At 35.8% G+C, this 19,072-nt stretch overlaps 1 protein-coding gene across 1 annotated transcript in view; it reads right to left on the bottom strand.

The window, feature by feature from the left end:
- The window catches only part of LOC103256255 (sodium-dependent phosphate transport protein 1-like), a 49,054-nt gene extending 36,084 nt beyond the window's left edge, over positions 1-12,970 (bottom strand). The window contains exons 1-2 of the mRNA XM_008054156.1: positions 12,934-12,970; positions 7,167-7,366 (exon numbers count right to left, since the gene is read on the bottom strand). Coding sequence (XP_008052347.1) covers positions 7,167-7,366; positions 12,934-12,970 — 237 coding nt within the window. The remainder of the gene's footprint in view (positions 1-7,166; positions 7,367-12,933) is intronic.
- Positions 12,971-19,072: the final 6,102 nt, after the last annotated feature.

Here is a 19,072-nt window from a genome sequence, read left to right as displayed (position 1 = left end):
TTTTGGTCAGATTCTCACTTAGGTGAAAGTGTGACCAAAACTTAGGTTCCTAGCACCACTCTCAGTTTATCATAATTTTGGACATATACTGTAACTCTTCATTGTTCTGTTTGTGACTGGAGTCATCTGTAAATCTTGGGCTAGCCCATGGCTTTCTATATTTTTGGTGAGTTTTCCTTTCTCTAAAACTTCCAGTTATTCTTCAGAATTTAAGAATAAAAAATTAAAAACCCTTTTCAGTTACATAATTCATAGAGTCATTAGCAAAAAAATTAAGAGATGATAATCTTATGATAGCAGAGAAATCTTGATCTATGATCTTGGAAAAAAGCTGTGTACATCTAGAATGCTGATTGTTTCTGAGGAGAAATTTCCCCAGTTAGCTTTACCTTAAAGTTTCCAAATGGCTGTACTGTTCCAAGAGTCTGGAGAAGACCTTCAGAGATGTCAGATTATGAACACAAAGTTCAACGTCCTAAAATATTGCTGCAGTATGGGTGGAATGGGCAATGTTTCTCTGATGATATTCTTAAAAGACTCAATCTTTGGGTTCCGATTGTGAAAGGTTTGATTGTCCTCAGTAAGTGAACCATTAAAAACTTTCTTTACCTTGTGAAAATACACTTCAGCATAATACATTAAAGGTTTGCAGCAGTTAGTCATCAGAGTTTAGTAGAAGAAGTTACATGAGATCCCATCATTAGGTGCATATACCTTCCAGTGACTATTTTATAAGGAATCAATTTGTGTTTTCCACTTGAAATGGATCTGATTGTCAACAATCTGCAATATCTTTGACTAAGATAATCAAAAGAATTCAATTGGCTTTGCCTACTGCTATTGTATCTTTTAATATTTTATTTAACTATTTCACAATTTAGCAAATGAAGTAAGTTCCTGTATCACTGAACAGTTCTCTAGCAATTTCCCATAAGGAAAACACACTTTCTATTCATCTTTTAGCTACTGTTACGACATCAGCTCTTGTGCATGGGAAAAAATTTTATACAACCAGAAAACATGTGTTGAAATGACAATCAAATGAAATCCCTTTGTAAATGTTTAAATGACCCAACAGGTAGCAGAAATGTACCTAAAGTAATGAAATGCAGTCATGGAATGCAGCTTTTTTTTAAAAATTGCAACAGACTGTATTTAATTGTTTAAAATATGCTCCATCAAGAAAAGTGCTTTTGTTGTTGTTGTTGATTGTTTTTTTTTTAATTTCAGTACCTTTGGGGAATACAAATAGTTGTTGGTCTGGGCTTTAAGAGTACCCACCACCCCTACCTGTGCCCATTGTACCCAATAGGTGATTTTTTTTTTGTCCCTCCACCACTTCCCCCTACCCCTTTCTGAGTCCCCAGTGTCCATTATACCATTTTCTATGTCTTTGCATATGCTTAGTTTGGCTCCCACTTATAAGTGAGAACATGTGGTATTTGGTTTTCTATTCCTGAGTTAGTTTGCTTAGAATGATGTTCTCCAATTCCATCTAAGTTGCTGCAAAAGACACTATTTCATTCTTTTTGACAGCTGAGTAGTGGAGCACATCTTTTAATAATGGAAGCTCTAAGGACTCAAGATGGGCTGGACAGTCATCCAGGCTCTCCATGAGTCCACACTTAATATTGGACTTAATGCCCTTAAACACTAGTTTTGTTTCTCTGATATAAGTGCATAGCACTCTTTATTACATGGATTATCATAAATAATTTCATTTGGACTATGGAATTCATTCAAACTGCATATCTAAACAACTTCAGTACTAGCTGATTTAGCATGAATATTTGGCAAAATATTTTCTTACAATTCAATTACTTTTTGTCCTGCTTGGGTTAGTAGTTTTATAAACCAGTCAGTCTCTTCATTGAAGTTCTGAGAATTCTTAACCAGTCCAGATGATATGATCCTAAAGTTATTAGAAACGTGTATTTAAGAGTACTTGTCAGGATTCTTTCCTTCCTTTTCATGAACTTCCTAAAAGACACAATACTTAGGATTTTGCTTTCTTGTGAAGTTTTAGAAACTACATCAGAATTAGCAATTAACTGTGGAAATGACTTTAAATGGCCATAGTTGAAAACACAACTGACAAGGAAATTTGGTTATTTCCATGGTCTACATAATAACCATAATTATGACTGATAGCATATACCTACACATATCAGAATTTTAGGAATCCAACTTAATTTTTGAATATATAATAATAATATATTCAAAAACATATAACTCGAAGAAGGTTAAACATTATTTCTTATTTGACAATGCCTCTCATGTAATTTAGCATATCAAATGATCCTATTTATCTCTCTTTTTTATTCTGCAGGGGCACTCTGTAGCATCCCAAAATTAGAGGTCAAAAAAAGAAACCAATTTTGTTTCTCCAATATAAGTGCATAGCACTCTTTATTGCATGGGTTATCATAAGTAATTTCATTTGGACCATGGAATTCATTCAAATTGCATATCTAAACAATTCCAGTACTAGCTGATTTAGCATGAATATTTGAGAAAATATTTTCTTAGACTTCAATTACTTTTTGTCCTGCTTGGGTTAGTAGTTTTATAAACCAATCAGTCTCTGCATTAGAGTTCTGAGAATTCTTAACCAGTCCAAATGATTAATTAAGTTTGAAGTTGGATTTTGATTTTGGGAAACTGATATGTAAGAGGTTTAAAACCTTTTATCAAAATAGAATGACAAGCCATTGCAAAATAATAGTCATTCGTTTAGCCAAAGTGATAGCAAAAAGATTTTTAAAAACCAATTTTTTTTGATAGAGAAAATACTTGGTCAAAAAACCTGAGAAAGCATGAGACAGAATCTGTCTTTCCTTCTCTCCTCTTTTAAAAAAAATTTTTTGTGTATTATTCAAAAGATGAACAAAAATATTTTCCTGTCTTTTATTAATGCTACAAAAATTTTTGCTCAAAGAAGAAAATCAAATTTTACTTTTATATTAGTACATTATCAATACTATACAAATCTCTCCAATCTCACTCCCCTTTTGATTGTACCAGATTTCCATAAACCTTTTATAATATCTTAGAAATTGTTTTATACTTTTTCCTTTTAGTTTTTTATATTTTAATTTTATCTGCATCTTTTTTATTTCTTCAATTTGACACAGTCTTTAAGTAACTTCAAACTAGCAGATTGTTTTATAAATTTTCCTTTATAACAAACACACATTTTCATACCTTTATAACTTTTCTTACCAAAAGTATATCTTGCTTTTGTTTATGTACTCTGTATGCACAATTGTTTTTCTTACATCTAGTAGTTTCAATTATATATATTAACTATAATTTTAACTCCTAGTAATTCTAATTTTTAGTGAAAACCCTAGGAAGTAATTTTGAATTGTTTTGTATCAGTATTTGTAGATGAAAACCATTTTATAACTTTTCAGAGATGTTTCCTTAAATTATTGCTCATTAACATATCTAAATATATTTCGCTTTTCTATACCATATAATAATACACCAAAATATATAAACTTAAACTTATATCTAATAATTAATGTTGTCAAGTTTTAATTTACAAATGACTCAGAAATTTTATGATTATCTATCATTTAATTTAACTTTAAGATGTTATATTACCAAAAATAATTTTGAAATGATGACACAGGTACACTCCCTAATGTTTTTTCCAGTGATCCTGGGTATTAAGTAGTCATCTGGCACCCAGGATGGCTATAAGGTATAGGACCTCTCTAAATCCTGGGTTTATACACCAGGTGCGAAGCTCAGCACAGAAGACAATGCCTGCATCATGGAACCTCTCCCAGAATAGCCAGCAGGCAAAGCAAAAGAAGAAGCCATGCTGGGCTTGATTCTGCCTTGTAGCTGCTGGTTTGGACACTGAAAACACATCCCCAGGCTCTGCTATGGCCATATATTCAGACCCCCAAATCGAGAGACTCAAAACCAAAAACATGAGCTTACAGTCAAATCAAGCAAGTATTGAATTATATTTAACTGACAATTTTGAAGCCATTACTATTTTACAAAAAAATTTACTATTAGTTTTATTTACTAAATATTATTAGGAACATATAACACTTATAGACATATAGACATGCAGACACATAGACAAAAGCAGGTCTTATAGCTTTTAAATAGATATTCACTTCCCCATTTAGACTATCAAGCTTCCCATTACTTGTTTCATTGTCCTAAGCAATTGTTAGCTAAGCAATCCTAAATTTTCATTTTTAAAGGGACAACTCTTAGGTGAATCAAAGTCAAAAATTTATATCTCAAAAACATACAGCTAAGACTTTAGGCCTAAATATTGCAGCTTTGTTTGCTCAAACTAAGGAAAAAATGGTGTAAGCAAAAGTTTGGTTAAGATGAAATGGCCAGGAAAAGCACTTTAAACAAAGGTATATTTGTTATGAAAATTTAAAACAATAAACTTATTTTTACAGAAGAGTTTCGGGATAGTCAGTGAAATACCAGAAAGGTGTATTTTGGTTATATAGGTGGTCTTTTCAATTTAGCTGCTATTTCATAGCTAAAATTACTGAGTTAAGGTTGGAGTTCATCAAGGAATGGGGCAAAGAGCATTCTCTATGCCTGTACTCAGCATGGAGAGATCTGAAAAAGAACTAAGTCTGCTTTACCTATGGTCTACTTTTTATAAACATTTTATCCAGAATACCTTTCTTTTCACCTTCAGGGCAGTATTATAACTAAGACAAAAGGTTAGAAGATTCTATGTTTCATATCAATTAGCCACTTAAGCTTTTTGCCTTTTATAGTCTTTTTTTAAAAAGCAATGAAAACATTGAATTTTCTTTTTTTTTTTTTTACACTTCTACATATCAGTAGACATCCCTGAATAAGACTACTTCAGGAGCTCTCATTTTCAAATACACTTCTTAAAGCACAGTGTTGTTTATCTGACATGTTCCACTGTAATTTTAAGTTATCTTTGATAATATCTTGCTTTAAGGTCCAATACTTCTACATAAAAATGTAAGCATAGCTGGAAGGTAGATTATTTGGTTCTTTAAAAACTAAGGATCCCATTCTTAACTTGAATCTTGGCTTTTGCTCTCAGATCTCCTCGATAAACTTAGCCAATGATTCTTCCCTTCGTAAGCATGCAAGAAAAAGAACAGAACTCTGATAGACAGAACTCTGATGACTAAAAAGATAGAACTCTGATGACTAAACCTGAACTTTGTCTCTTACCCAAATTTCTAACTAAGAATCTTAGGGAATCACTGCCTAACAAGGCCTCACCAAGAGGGTTTTATTACCCTATTGTTTTCCAACCTAACTCTGACATAACATCATATAACAAAGAAGGAAATCAAAGTATTATGGCCCTGAAAATCCATCTCTTGTGGATTACCAGACTCCCAGGGAGACTTGTAAGACCTGTGTCTATCCTCTCTGAAGTCTCCCTGGGGGTCTGGTAATCCATAAGAGAAGGCTTTTCACATAAAGGATGACCACATGAAGGACTTCATCTACATAACAAACCTAGAGTCTCACTCTTTGTCTCAACAAAACATTGTATCCCATGGTAAGAACTACACACTAATCAAGAAACCTTCACATATGCCTTTACCCTGCAAGCATCTATTTGGAAATGTCCCTCCTTCCTAGGTCAAACAAATGAAAACGCCACATTTATTAATTTATGGTTTCTTGTAACTTCTGCCTTCCTAAAATGTACATAATTAAACCTCTTTTTTCTCCTTCTCAGTGATTTCTGATAAGATGTCTGCTGTAATTCCTATCTTTGTTCCTCTGTATGGTATGCCTATGTAGTTTATCCTGGTGATTGTTTTTCATTTTGTTGTTTATCCTGTTTACCGGCTTCTTGGATCTGTGGTTTGGTATCTGTCATTAAATTTAGAAAGCTCCCAGTCATTTTTTTTTCAACTATTTCTTTTTTCCTATTCTTTCTGGCAGTCCAGCTATGCAAATGTTATACCTTTTGATATTGTCCACAGTTTTGGCATGACCAGTTAAAAAATTTTTAATTATTATTCTTTTTCTATTTGCATTTCAGCTTAGGAAGTTTTAATTAAAATATCTTCATGATCACTGATTTTTTTCTTTAGCTGTGTTAAGTCTACTGATTAGTCCATCAAAATCATACTTTATTTCTGTTATAGTTTTTTTATTTCTAGTATTTTTTTTTATTCTTTATATAGTTTCCATCTCTTTACTAACATTACCTACCTTATATTGAATGTTGCCTACTTTTTCCCCAGAGCCCTTAACATATTGATTATAGTTATTTTAAATTCCTTGACTAGTAACTATTGCATGTGTAATAATTACTACATATAAGTCACATCCGAGGCTGGCAATAATTTTTATATTTTAAAAATCAAAGTGCAGGACATTATACAGTAAGTCCTTTACATACAAACAAGTTCCATTTCAAGAGCTATTCATAAGTCCATTTGGTTCATAAGTCCAACAAAGTTAGCTAGGTATCAAGCTAACACAATCAACTATATAGTATTGTACTGTAATTGGTTCATAACACTTTTCACACAAATAATACATAAAAAACAAACACAAAAAATAAAGAAAACGGCAACCCCTTCAGGTCCCCTCCCACTGTGGGAGCTTCTCTGTCCTCTCAACAAATACTGCTTTCTCAAGAAAAAAAAATTGTAATCTTACAGTACAGTACCTGAAAGTATAGTACATCATTATTGCTTGGCACTCGTTCAAAAATTTAAAACATAGGATATATCTATACCTTTCACTTCTGGTTTAAAATGTTTTCCCTTTTTTTCTCCCTTCCAAATTTCTTGATTAAAAGAAAGTGCCAACTTTTAGGTTTTATTATTCCTCACAAAGAAAGAGTTACACAAGTCCTTCAGAAATATTGAGAAATACTTAAATCATAAAACATATTTGTTTAGTAACTACTGGCAACATAGACGAAGACTTGAACTCTTTCTTTCTTTTTTCTTCTTTTAAGCAGAGTAGTTTATTTAGCAAAAGCAAGAAGTAACAGTGCACTCAAAGAGAGGAATAGACTGAGCTAAGAGCAGTTCAAGAGCCAAGACTTGAACTTTTTCCGATTATTATTGTTATATTAACAATATTCAATCTCCTCACAAATTACTTAGCAAGATATGTCTTTAAACTCTTGACTGTGGGCAATATTTTTTATATACCTTTATATTATCCAGGAGCTTCTTAGTGGAGGTGTTGGGCAAACCATGTGGATCTGTGCTGTTTACCATGGCTATTATTGTAAGGTTCAGACATATGCGCTGGGCCGTCATTATAACATTACAGCATAGCAGGAAAAAAGACAATCCATAGCGAAAGGAAAAAAAATCTGGAATTAGAAATTTCAAACAGAAAATATCAACTGTTAATAGAGGTGAGATCCCAGCTGGGTGTGGTAGTGCGCGCCTGTAGTTCCAGCTCCTTGGAAGGCTGAGGCAGAAGGATCACCAGAGCCCAGCAGGTCGAGGCTGCGGTGGCCAGGAGCAGCCACTGCACTCCAGTCTGGGTGACAGAGTGAGACTCCAACTCAAAAAAAAACAATAGAGGTGAGATCAAAACATAGTTTATAAGAGTCATTCAGAAAATTTGGAGCCTTAGATATTGCTTAACATTTTATTGCACTTAATGACCTTTGGAAAATTACTATACAATAGGAAAATGCATGACTGATACAATTATCCCATATCCCCTTAAAATGCAATCTCAACTAAAATGTTCAGAAAATTAAGTCAGTTTTCCAAGTATTTTGACTCTATTTTTAAAAGATCACTTACAAATACTCTAGGTTACTCTTGGAATTTAGTCCCCTCAATAGTGATAAAGATATCTTCTCCCAAGGAAACTGCTTCTTTTTCCAAACTTATAAGAATACTCTGGTTGAAGAACTCATACTGCACATTGGAAGCAAAAATTGCATTTGGGAAATGTAATTACTTATTGAAGTAATGAAACATCTATTTGCAAAACCTATAACAGCCTGTAATAGCTTGCTTGACATAAGTAACTCTATTTTGCAACAGATCTTCCATCTTAACCTAGAAATGACCCCCTTATGTAACCTTCCCATAATCACACCACACCCCCACATTCCTATCCACTTGGTGATTGGAAACTCCCTAGTTGTGCAAATCCTGTAACCATATGTACGTACCCCTTCATAATCAAATATATTGCCAAGAAATATTAATCAAATTATACAGCTTACATAATTTCCACCTTTATATACCCCCTACTCTCTCTGTTTGGGGCCAAGAGTTCTTTGGACACTAGTACCCACTTTAACTTCTGATTGCTTATGACGTTGGCCCCTTTCCATTCTTTGTGTCCTTGCTGTGCTCTTTGCTACAGTGCTTGCTTCTGCTACACCTCAAGATTGACATTTAGGCTATAAACTTTTATTAGCCTTTGCTTATCTTTTTGTAATTGGAGGTCTGCTTCTCATCAGGTGCCTCCTGTGATTTACAGATTTTTAACAGTGTGGGGTCTAAGGCCTCCAAGCCTACAAATCCCCTGGACTGTATTTTAAGGAACTTCTGTGTCAGGTTCACAGAGAATTATGGAGTACGTCTCTCAAAGGGCAAGCTCCAGATCCTCTGTGAAATCAATTGGTAATGTTGGATGACCCTCTACAGGGTCTCTGGATGTCACTTGGGTTAAATTTATTTTGTATGTTCTGTTTATGGTCATAATTCTGTTTTCTGGCTTCAGAGCTCTGATTTTGATTTTTTTTTTTTTAGTTTTCTCTAAGTTTGTTTTTGTCTTTCTTTCTCCCTTTTCCATTGGTATTGCTTATACAGTTCAGCCAGTTCTAACTAAAAATGTAAATATCATTTAAACCTGTACAGCTTTTATTGAACTACCAATTTGAACAAAGTTTAGCCATGCAAGCTCATTCCAATTTTGTCAGAAATATAATTTAAATTTGGATATCTTAAAAATAATAATAAACTTGTTGCTGTTTTGTGGCTGAAATTTAAAGATAAAGTTATTAAATCTAGATTTGTTTAATTATGTTTACATGTATACCTGTTATATGTTTTGTCCAGCATGCTACCAAATTGGCTTTCAAGTAAAGGAGTACTCATAAAATGCATATGACTTTAATGATTAATAATAATATTTTAAAAATCTTTAAAACTGTCAACATACATTTCATCAAATGTTATAAAATTACAAGCTTAGCCAAGACCAGGGTAATCTCTATTTATATAAATGCTTTTGTTATAAGTGTGACTAATTTAAAATTGTTGGTTCTAAAACCTCTAAACCTGAATTATCAGTAAAATGCTAAAAACAGATTGACCAGGAAATAGTTTTCATAAGTAATTAAACCAGCTGCTATAAAAAAATATATAAGAATAAAACAATGCTTATGGGTAAACTCTTCATGTGATTTTTTTTTTTAAAAATCTCAAAATTATTTTAAATGTCCATTAAGTGTCTGAGTTACTTTCAATTTAAAAAATGAGCTATAATATGGAAAAATAGAGGGACAACAGAGTCCAAGCATGTCATCATCAATGGTATGTAAAAATCAAGATAAGTATTGCAAAGGAGAATTTATAAAGAAAAAAATCTTGGTATACAATCACGTTAGTTATATTTTTTCCTCCTGTTCTAACTGCTGTTATGACTTAAAAGACAGTGCAAATTTGCTAACAGCCTTTTGTAATTGCTAACAATTAATTATAATTTTAATTTATTTTTCCACCCAAACTTGCAAATGCTCTAATAAATTTTATTTCCAACTTTACCATGTATCAACACATTAATGTTAAATAACACCACTATTTGTTATATCAGGCTTGCTAAAGTTGTATTTTATAAACAAAAGAACAAATTATCTGTTGTGCCTAATTAGCACCATCTTATAAAACAGGTAAAGCTTTAAATGCTAAACACCTTCCATGACATGGTAAGATTTAAAAGCTGGCCTACGCCTAGTACATCTGCCAAATAGATAAGGTACTGGCTACTCTATGTGAGCATAGTGAAAAGGAGAACTGATCATTCTCACCTAGCTGCTGCATTGCGGTTCTAGTTGTAAGATGTGGACAATTTGTGCCTTGCAACTTAAACTACAATTTAGTAATTTTTAAAGGTTTTTAACAACTTTGCCATTCATAATTAGAAATAAGTAGGGACATATCATTGCACATCCATGTGGTTTATTCACTCCAAAGGGCTTTGCATCAGACTGTCACAAACAGAGAAATGGTTAAAAAGTTCCATATGTATAGCCTATTAAAAATGAACTTTTAAGATTTTTTTTAGCCAAAATAAAACAGTGCCAACATGGAGGTGAGCAGAAACCAGAGGACCAAAGAGGCACCCCAATTGGCAGTCACAATTAGCAACCAAAACTCCAAGTGACCATCAAAGACATGGTAAAAACAAACCTGCCAAGGGGATGGTGTCCATTGTTCACGGATATAGCCCGTGGGGACACTGGAAACATAGTTGCCCCAAAGAGGCCTAACTTCCTGGACCTTGTCTGCTGTACAGGCCAATAAGCCATTGAGAAGCAGGTGCACTTGGCTCACAAATAATGGCCACTTATGGAGGCCTGCAAACCTGATAAACTGCCTGGCACTGGCTCACCATCACCCCAACAACCCCCCCAGGTAAACCAAGGCACTGGAAACCAAATTAATTTTTTTTTGAGTTGGAGTCTCACTCTGTCACCCAGACTGGAGTGCAGTGGCCGCTCTTGGCCACCACAGCCTCGACCTGCTGGGCTCCGGAGATCCTTCCACCTCAGCCTTCCAAGTAGCTGGACCTACAGGCGTGGGCCACCATACCCCACTGATTTTTGATTTATTGTAGAGATGAGGTCTCGCCAAGTTGGCTAGGTGGATCTCAAACCCACGAGCTCAGACAATCCACTCACCTCAGTCTCCCAAAGTGCTGGGATTACAGGCTGAGCCACCGAGCCTGGCCCAAATTAATTTTTAATTTAACACAGGTGCCAGCCTTTTGGTCCTGGCCATCCATGTTGAAATCATATAGTTTTATCCAAAAGAATTTTACCCTCTACACATCAAAGAGGAAAGAGATAAACTTGGGACTGCTAGGACAAAAGTATGGTCCAGATATAAAGGTAGTAACATACTTATCTAAACCATTGGACAATATAACAAAAGGGTGACTATCTTGCCTTCGGACCCTAGCAGCAACTGCCATACTAACTTAGGAAACTAATAAAAATACTTATAGACAACATATTAATGTGCACATTTTTGTTCTATAATAAAATAACTGGTTATCTAAAAAATAATAAAAGGACTGTATTTCCTTAATAAAGTACTACTATAGATAATTTACAAAAAATATATTTCAACTTACATTGGTAAATTAAAGGCTTTAGATGGAATTACTTTCACTTATCCAGTATTGTTTCTGGGTCAATGGCCTTTTTCATCATTGTTTGCCTAATAATTTTTGCCTGTGCTCTCACTTGGTATTTTATTAAATCCAAATAATATTCAGTCAAGGTCTCACTGTTTCCTATACGTGCCCTTGGAAATACATAAGAAGGGGACATTTCTACAGCCCATCTCAGCAGGAAGCAATTACAGAAGACTGATCTTTGCCCTGGTTCCCAGAATCATAAAAATATTTCGAAGAGCAGAAATGGGAAATAAAAGGACAGACCAAGAAGGAGAAGCCATTTTTAATTTGCTCCTAAATCTTACCACAATAATAAAAATAATGACTGTGTCCTAGAAAAATAAATACTCTAGGTAAAAAATAACTTTGTCTTTTTTTTAAAAAAAACTCAGACTTCTCAAGTATAACCCTTATTAACCCATTCCAATGTACCGCTTCCTTTAAAAAATTACCAATCAGTCTCTGTTAAAATATTTCCAGTCTTTCCAACAGGTCCAGGTAGGGGTCCACTCCAACGTCCAACTTGTCTGGCCGACTCCATCTGCCACGCCTTGTCATCCATTCCAGCCTGGGGACTTGGTCTTCGGCAAAAAGCTCCAGAAAAAAGGACTAACCCCTGCCTGGAAGGGACCCTTCATCATCATCTTCAACACCCCAACAGCACCCAAGGTTGGCAGAATACCATCTGAATTCAAAAAGCCAAAAACAATGATGTTGCTCTACCAGCCTGCTCAACTAGCTAGCTGGACAACAGTCAGAGATTCTAAAAACTCTCTCAAAATCACCTTCCAAGCCTGCCGTCCTGTTTCAACTGCACCACAGGCTGACCAATCAACACACAACTAAAATGTGAGATTCCAGCTGCCTGGAATAGATTGTTTTTTCTGGTTAATAATTCCCTGAATGTATTGTTATCACCCTTAACCTTCGCCTTATTTATCCCAATTACCCTAGCTTTAGGCATAGCATTGGCAGTCACAGACTGGTCATGTGGCAAAAAGTCCCTGTTAATGCTATCTTATCTCCTATGTGTAGAATGTGTTACTGCACTACTGTGCTCACAATAAATTTAACTTAGTTTATTTTACCTGGAGAGTCTAAAGATACTCTCTACTCTTTCTCCCTAACCTCTTTCACAACAGGAGAGGTCCTAGCTATCCAAAACTGGACCCACGGTTCACCTCCGGTCCAGTTTAAGGTAAACCTTCCTGACCTGCTACAAACAGAAAAAGAATGTCTATCTGGAAACCTGTATGGTAGACAAAACCCTTACTACACTGAATCATGTATACAGAGGGCAACTCCCAATTATGTAAGGGAAGTAGACTTTTATCTCTGCCCCAGTAACCCCACTGACTGTAGTTGTAATTGGGAAAATGACTTCTTTTACCCAGACTGGATATGTGTCAACATTGCAACTTATAGTGGGGGTCCGAATAACACATCTAAAATCACCCTTTGATCAAATGCCAGCCCAGAACAGCCTCTATACATAAAGGTTACTAATCCTCTCCATTCTTCCTGGAGTACAGGAAATACCGGGGGTATACGACTTTACATGAAGAATTATAACCATGGTGCCTTATTCACTATTCCACGGTGCACATTTACCTACAAAGCCATGGCCAAGCCAATAGGGCCATTGGCAGAGCTGAAAAATCCTTTCTTTGGTTACCACCAGTCTCTGTCTCAGCCTCTACTGTCTGCCAACCAAGTCACTACCCTGGGTTCACCTCAACAGTTCCTGAGTTCATCTCCACCGCTTCCAGAATTGGCCTGCCAACCCCCTAGTCCTTTTCCTATGTTAACTAATATGTACCATCTGCTTAATGCCACTATGCCCCAGTTTGGAAAGGATGAACAATGTGGTTCTCCTTAAAACCAAGACTCCCATATTATGTGGGCCTAGGAGTTGAAACTCCTATCAAAAGCAATGCAGACAAAAGTAAATGTTCTCCAGAAATTGTTCACATTACTCTAGGTGATGTAACTGGTAAAGCCTCCTGTCTTATAACTCCAGGTTTCAATCTAAAAACTTCTCCATTCTCTGATATTTGTAACTTATCCCTCACCCTAACCATGGCTGAATCCATGGCCTACAAGGCCCCTGCCAACACCTGGTTAGCTAGTTCTACAGGCCTTACAAAATGTGTTACTACCAAAAGGGTTAATTAGTCAGTCTACTTTATATATTCCTGTTCATGTGCTACCTCAGGCTTATGCTTATAGCGGTCCTGAAGGAGCTCTTCTACTCAATCCCCCAGTCTTCCAACTGCTCGTTCAAAATGCACCGTTCCCTTATTAGTACCTGCCTTAGTTGGGCTAAGTGTAGCAGAAACAGTTGCAATCAGCACCACTGCTCTGGTTCGTGGAGCACTGGGCCTATCTAACCTTGCCCAAGAAATTGATGCTGACCTAGGTAACCTAAAATTTGGCATGGCCCAACTCCATAAACAGGTAAAATCCCTGGCTGAAGTTATCCTCCAAAATCGTAAAGGCCTAGACTTACTTTTTCTATCCCAGAGGGGACTCTGTGTAACCCTTGGAAAAGCTTGTTGTTTCTATGCCAACAGAGCAGGAGTTGTTAAAAACACCCTCCAAAGGGTCTGAAAAAATTTGGACAAATGACAAAAAAAGTAAAATAAAATAAATCCTGGATCCAATCCTTGTTCGATTAGAACCCATGGCTAACAACTCTTGTTACTGGTCTAGTTGGACCCCTCGTACTTCTCCTCCTAGGTTTGCTCATAGGGCCCTGCATAATAAACTGAATTATTCTTCTTGTCGAACAATGAATCAATTCTATAAAACTTATGTATATGAGACCCCAGTATAATAACATACTTATGATGGATGAGTCAACACATTGACTCATGAGGAATTAAAAGGGGGGAATGAAATATCTATCTGCAAAACCTGTAACAACCTGTAATAGCTTGCTTGACAGAAGTAACTCCATTTTGTAACAGATCTTTCATCTTAACCTAGAAATAACCCCCTTATGTGACCTTCCTGTAATCACACTGCATACCCACATTCCTGTCCCCTCCGTGCTTGGAAACTCCCTAGTTGCACAAATCCTGTAACCATCCATACCCCTTTATAATAGAATGTATTGCCAAGAAATATTAATCAAACTGTACAGCTTATGTAATTTCTGCCTTTATATACCCCCTACTCACTCCATTTGGGGCTAAGAGTTCTTTGGACACTAGTCCACTCTCGGTCACCAGCATCAATAAAGGGCTCATAATTTGACCCACTCTGCATTTTGGTGGCTCCTTTCTCACTATCCGGTTATAAGAGTCATATCAAGCTAGAGTAATCAGTTGGTGTGAAACCAAGCAAGTTAATCAGTGAAAAAAGTAGGAAGTCCAGAAACAGAGATACATATATGGTCAAATATTTTTGAATGAATGTTCTAATGATAAAGACACCCTCTAATGTCTGTCCATATCGTCACAGCTCCTAGAGAAGGGCATGGCAAGGGCACAAATACTCCTGTACATTCCTGAACAATATTCCTGAGAGCTAATAAAAGGTGCACTTTCCCTTATCTCCTATGCATTCCCAGTAAGTAGCTTCAGGGGATCCTTGACTTCCCTGTAGTCTACGCCCGATCGCTGAAAGATGCAAATCTCCTTTTACTCCTTTTTTTGAGTGGTTATAAGTTTGAATAATACAGTATCAATGTAATCATAAGCCTTGTGAATTACATAACTCTTGTATCAATGTAATCATAAGTTTTGTGATTTGTATAACTTTTGCATAATGCATGATGTCTTAGGCCATTTACTCTATGGCAAACTTGATTAATGCTTCTGCCAGGCCCTACTGATAAAAGCTATGAGATACTTCTGATACCTGGCACCAGGAAGTCTGAACCAACAAATGTCACTATTGATAAATGTGGCTGAAACTCAAGTTCTATACAATGGTCTGCTGGTCAAGTGGCTAATTTATAGGTACTAACAAATCTGGACTATAAAAGTGAACTATAAAAGCCTAGAGGGTAAGCAGGACCATTTTAGAAAGACCTCGAGTCTGGCTCTGCTCCCTGGATTCAAACTCAGAAATAAACTTCTTTCTACCAGTTCCCTGCCCCTTTGATTTATTGGTATCAAGAGGAGCAGCTGAGCGTTACTCAGACCATAACATGGATGCAATTCAATGGAGGAGGATAAAGTATTTTTCAATAAATGGCATTTTTCAAAAGAAGTATAAATGTTTGTCTACAAAAAGGCATCTACAGAAATGTTTATAGTAACTTTATTTAAAAGAGCAGAATGTTTGGAAAGGATGAACAAATGTGGTATTCTATTACAGTGCATATTAGTAATAAAATGAAAAAACTGATGATATACTCAACAGTCTGGTTAAATCTGGATGAATTGCAACAAAAAAATTCTCAGGTAAAGTTGCTAGACACCACAGAGTATATACTCTAGGAATTTTCATGAAGTTCTAAGAAAAGACAAAGTTGATCAATATGGTCCACTCCATTTCCAAAACCAGCAATGTCTTTGCTCTGTCTCTGACCTCTAGACCCATATTTGAATGGCTTATGCTATTAGACCATTGCCACCTGCATAACTTCCCTATTTACAATCAACTAATTTATTATAATTTTATAATAATATCTGTAAAACCTCTCCAAGTAGTATCTAGCTTACTGTTTGCCTAAATAACAGGGAGAAAGTGTGTATATACCAGAATCGGGAATCTTGAGGGATAATCTTAGAATTCTGCACACCACAGTACAGTCTTCATTACTGCCCCCCAAAATTCTTGTTTACCCCACATCCAAAACACATTCACCCATCCCAAGCTCCCAAATCCCTCATCTTATTACATTATCAGATCACATTTTAAAACCTCATCAAAATGTCAATGGCACAAATTTCAAACTCTCATTATCTAAAACAGGGTCAGATGAGTCTTCTAGCAGCAATCCATCCTAGAATATAATTTCTTTCTCTGGACTTGGGAACCTAAAGTGACCCTAACTCTCTCACTGTATAATGATGGAACCAGCATAAGATAAAATTACAAACATTTTCATCTCAAAAGGGAAAAGATAGAAGAGAAAAGATTAATTAATCCATAAATGTTTTGAAGTTCAGTCAGACAAATGTTGAATTTCTTATGAGGTCTGGAGATAATCCTTGTGGCTATGGGCTCTATCCTGTGTTTATGGTTCCACCCAAGATTATAACTGGAAACAGAAATGTTGGGAGTCATCTTAGAATGAATTCTATTTACTGTGATCCATAGTTAATTAAGAGTTTTTATTGTGAATTGATGTTAAATTCATAAAGAGATCTTTCTGTATCTCTTGAGATAATCATACAGTTTCTCTCTTTCAATTAATTTGTATAGAATAACATGTATATATTTTCTTCCTTATTTTTATTTTATTTTATTTTAGAGTTGTGAGGTACAAGTGAGGATTTGCTGTATAAATAGGTTGAATGCAGGCAGGTGAAGTTTGGGCTTCTAGCTGGCCCTTGCTCCAGAGGACCAGATACCCATTGTGTTGCCATGTTCCCCCTTCCCTCCTCCCTTCCTCCTTCCCCTGGCAGTGCCCAACAACTGCTGATCCCACCCTTGTGCTGATATGACTAGTGTTCAGAGTCCACTTATGAGTTAGAATATGCAGTATTCAGCTGTTTCTGTGATAGTTCAATTAGTATGATGGTCTCCAACTGCATCCAAATTATTGCTTTTGTAACTTTTTTTGTAACTGCTTTATGATTTTGTTCTTCTTTATGGCTGCATAATATTCCATCATGTACATGTACCACATTTTCTTTATCTAGTTTATGGGTGTGTGGGTTGATTCCACGGTTTTGCTATTGCAAAGCATGGCAATAAACATGCGTGCATAGGCATCTTTTTTGTAGAGCAATTTATGTTCCTCTAGGTATATTCCCAGGAGTGAGATTACTGGATCATATGGAAGCTCAATTTTTAGTTCTTTGAGAAATCACCACACTGTTTTCCATAGAAGTTGAAGTAGTTTACATTCCCACCAACAGTGTAGCAGCATCCCCTTTTCTCTCCAGCTGCACTAGCACCTGTTGTGGATGATAGCCATCCTTACTGGAGTTATGTGGTATCTCACTGTAGTTTTGATTTGCCTTTCTCTGATGATTAGTGAGGCTGAGCATTTTTTCATGTGTCTGTTGGCTACTTGTATGTCATCCTTTGAGAAGTGTTTGCTCATTTCCTTTGCCCATTTTTTAATTGGGTTTTTTTTAAATTATTATTATTTTCTTTCCTTTCAGTTCATGAGTTCCTAATAGATCCTGGATGCTAGGTCTTTGTCAGATGCATAGCTTGCAGATATTTTTTCCCATTCTGTAGGTTGTCTCTATTAACTTGATGGTTTATTTTGCTGTGCAAAAGCTTTTCAGTTTGATAAGGTCCCACCTGTCTATCTTAGCTTTTATCACATTGGTTTTGGGGGACTTGGTCATGAATTCATTGCCTACTCTGATATCCAGAAGGGCATCTCCTATGCTTTCTTCTAGGATTCTTATAGTTTGAGGTTTTTTCACTTAACTCTTTGATCCATTTTGAGTTATTTTTTAAAAATACGGTGATTCTTCAGATGATTCTTCTGCATGTGGCTAGCCGGTTTTCCCTGCACCATTTGCTAAATATGGTTTTTTTTTTCCCCACTGATGATTACTGATGATTTTGCAAAGATGAGTTGGTTGAGGGACCATGTTTTTATTTCCAGACTCTCTGTCCTGGTCCATTGGTCTATGGGCCTATTCTCATACCAGTACCATGCTGACTTGGTTACTGTAGTCTTGTAATAAAGTTTAAAGTCTGAAAGTGTGGTACCTCTAGCACTGTTCCTTTTTCTGAGGACTGCTTTAGTTATTTGTGCTCTTTTATGCTTCCATATGAATTTCTGTATTGCAGTTTCTAGGTCTGTGAAAAATGATGTTGGCAATTTGATGGTTTTTGCGTTGAATCTGTATATTGCCTTGGATAGGATAGACATCTTGACCATACTGATTCTTCCAATCCATGAGCATAGGATGTTTTTCTACTTGTTTGTATCATCCTTGATTTCTTTGAGCAGCAATTTGTAGTTCTCATTATAAATGTCCTTTTAGATGGATGCAAAGATATTTCATTTTGTTTTGGTTATTATAAGTGGGATTGTCTTTTTTATTTGATTATCAGCCTGCTTGTTGGTGTATAGAAATGCAGGCTTTTACAGGTTGATTTTGTAACCTGAGACATTACTAAAGTCATTTATCAGGGTAAGGAGGCTTTTGACAGACTCTCCAAGGTTTTCTAGGTACAAAATTATACCATCTGCAAAGAGGGATAACTTAACTTCCTGCTTTCCTCTCTGGATTCATGATTCCCTTCTCTTGCCTGATTGCTCTGGCTAGGATTTCCAGTACTATGTTGAATAGGAGGGGCAAGTGTGGGCATCTTTGCCTTGTTCCAGTTCTTAGGGTGAATGCTTCCAGGTTCTGCCCATTAAGCAAAATGTTGGCTGCAGGTTTGTCATATACAGCTCTTATCATTTTAAGGAATGTTCCTTCTATGCCTAGGTGTTCAAGGGTTTTTATCAGGAAGGAATTTTTTCAAATTTTTTTTTCTGTGTCTATTGAGATAATCATGTGGTCTTGGTTTTAGAACTGTTAATGTG

The sequence above is a fragment of the Carlito syrichta genome, unplaced genomic scaffold, assembly GCF_000164805.1.
Source record: "Carlito syrichta isolate Samal-C Ts95f unplaced genomic scaffold, Tarsius_syrichta-2.0.1 Scaffold289164, whole genome shotgun sequence".
NCBI classification, from domain to species: Eukaryota; Metazoa; Chordata; class Mammalia; order Primates; family Tarsiidae; genus Carlito; species Carlito syrichta.
Note: the sequence above shows the minus strand (reverse complement) of the source record. Positions and strands in the feature narration are given on the sequence as shown.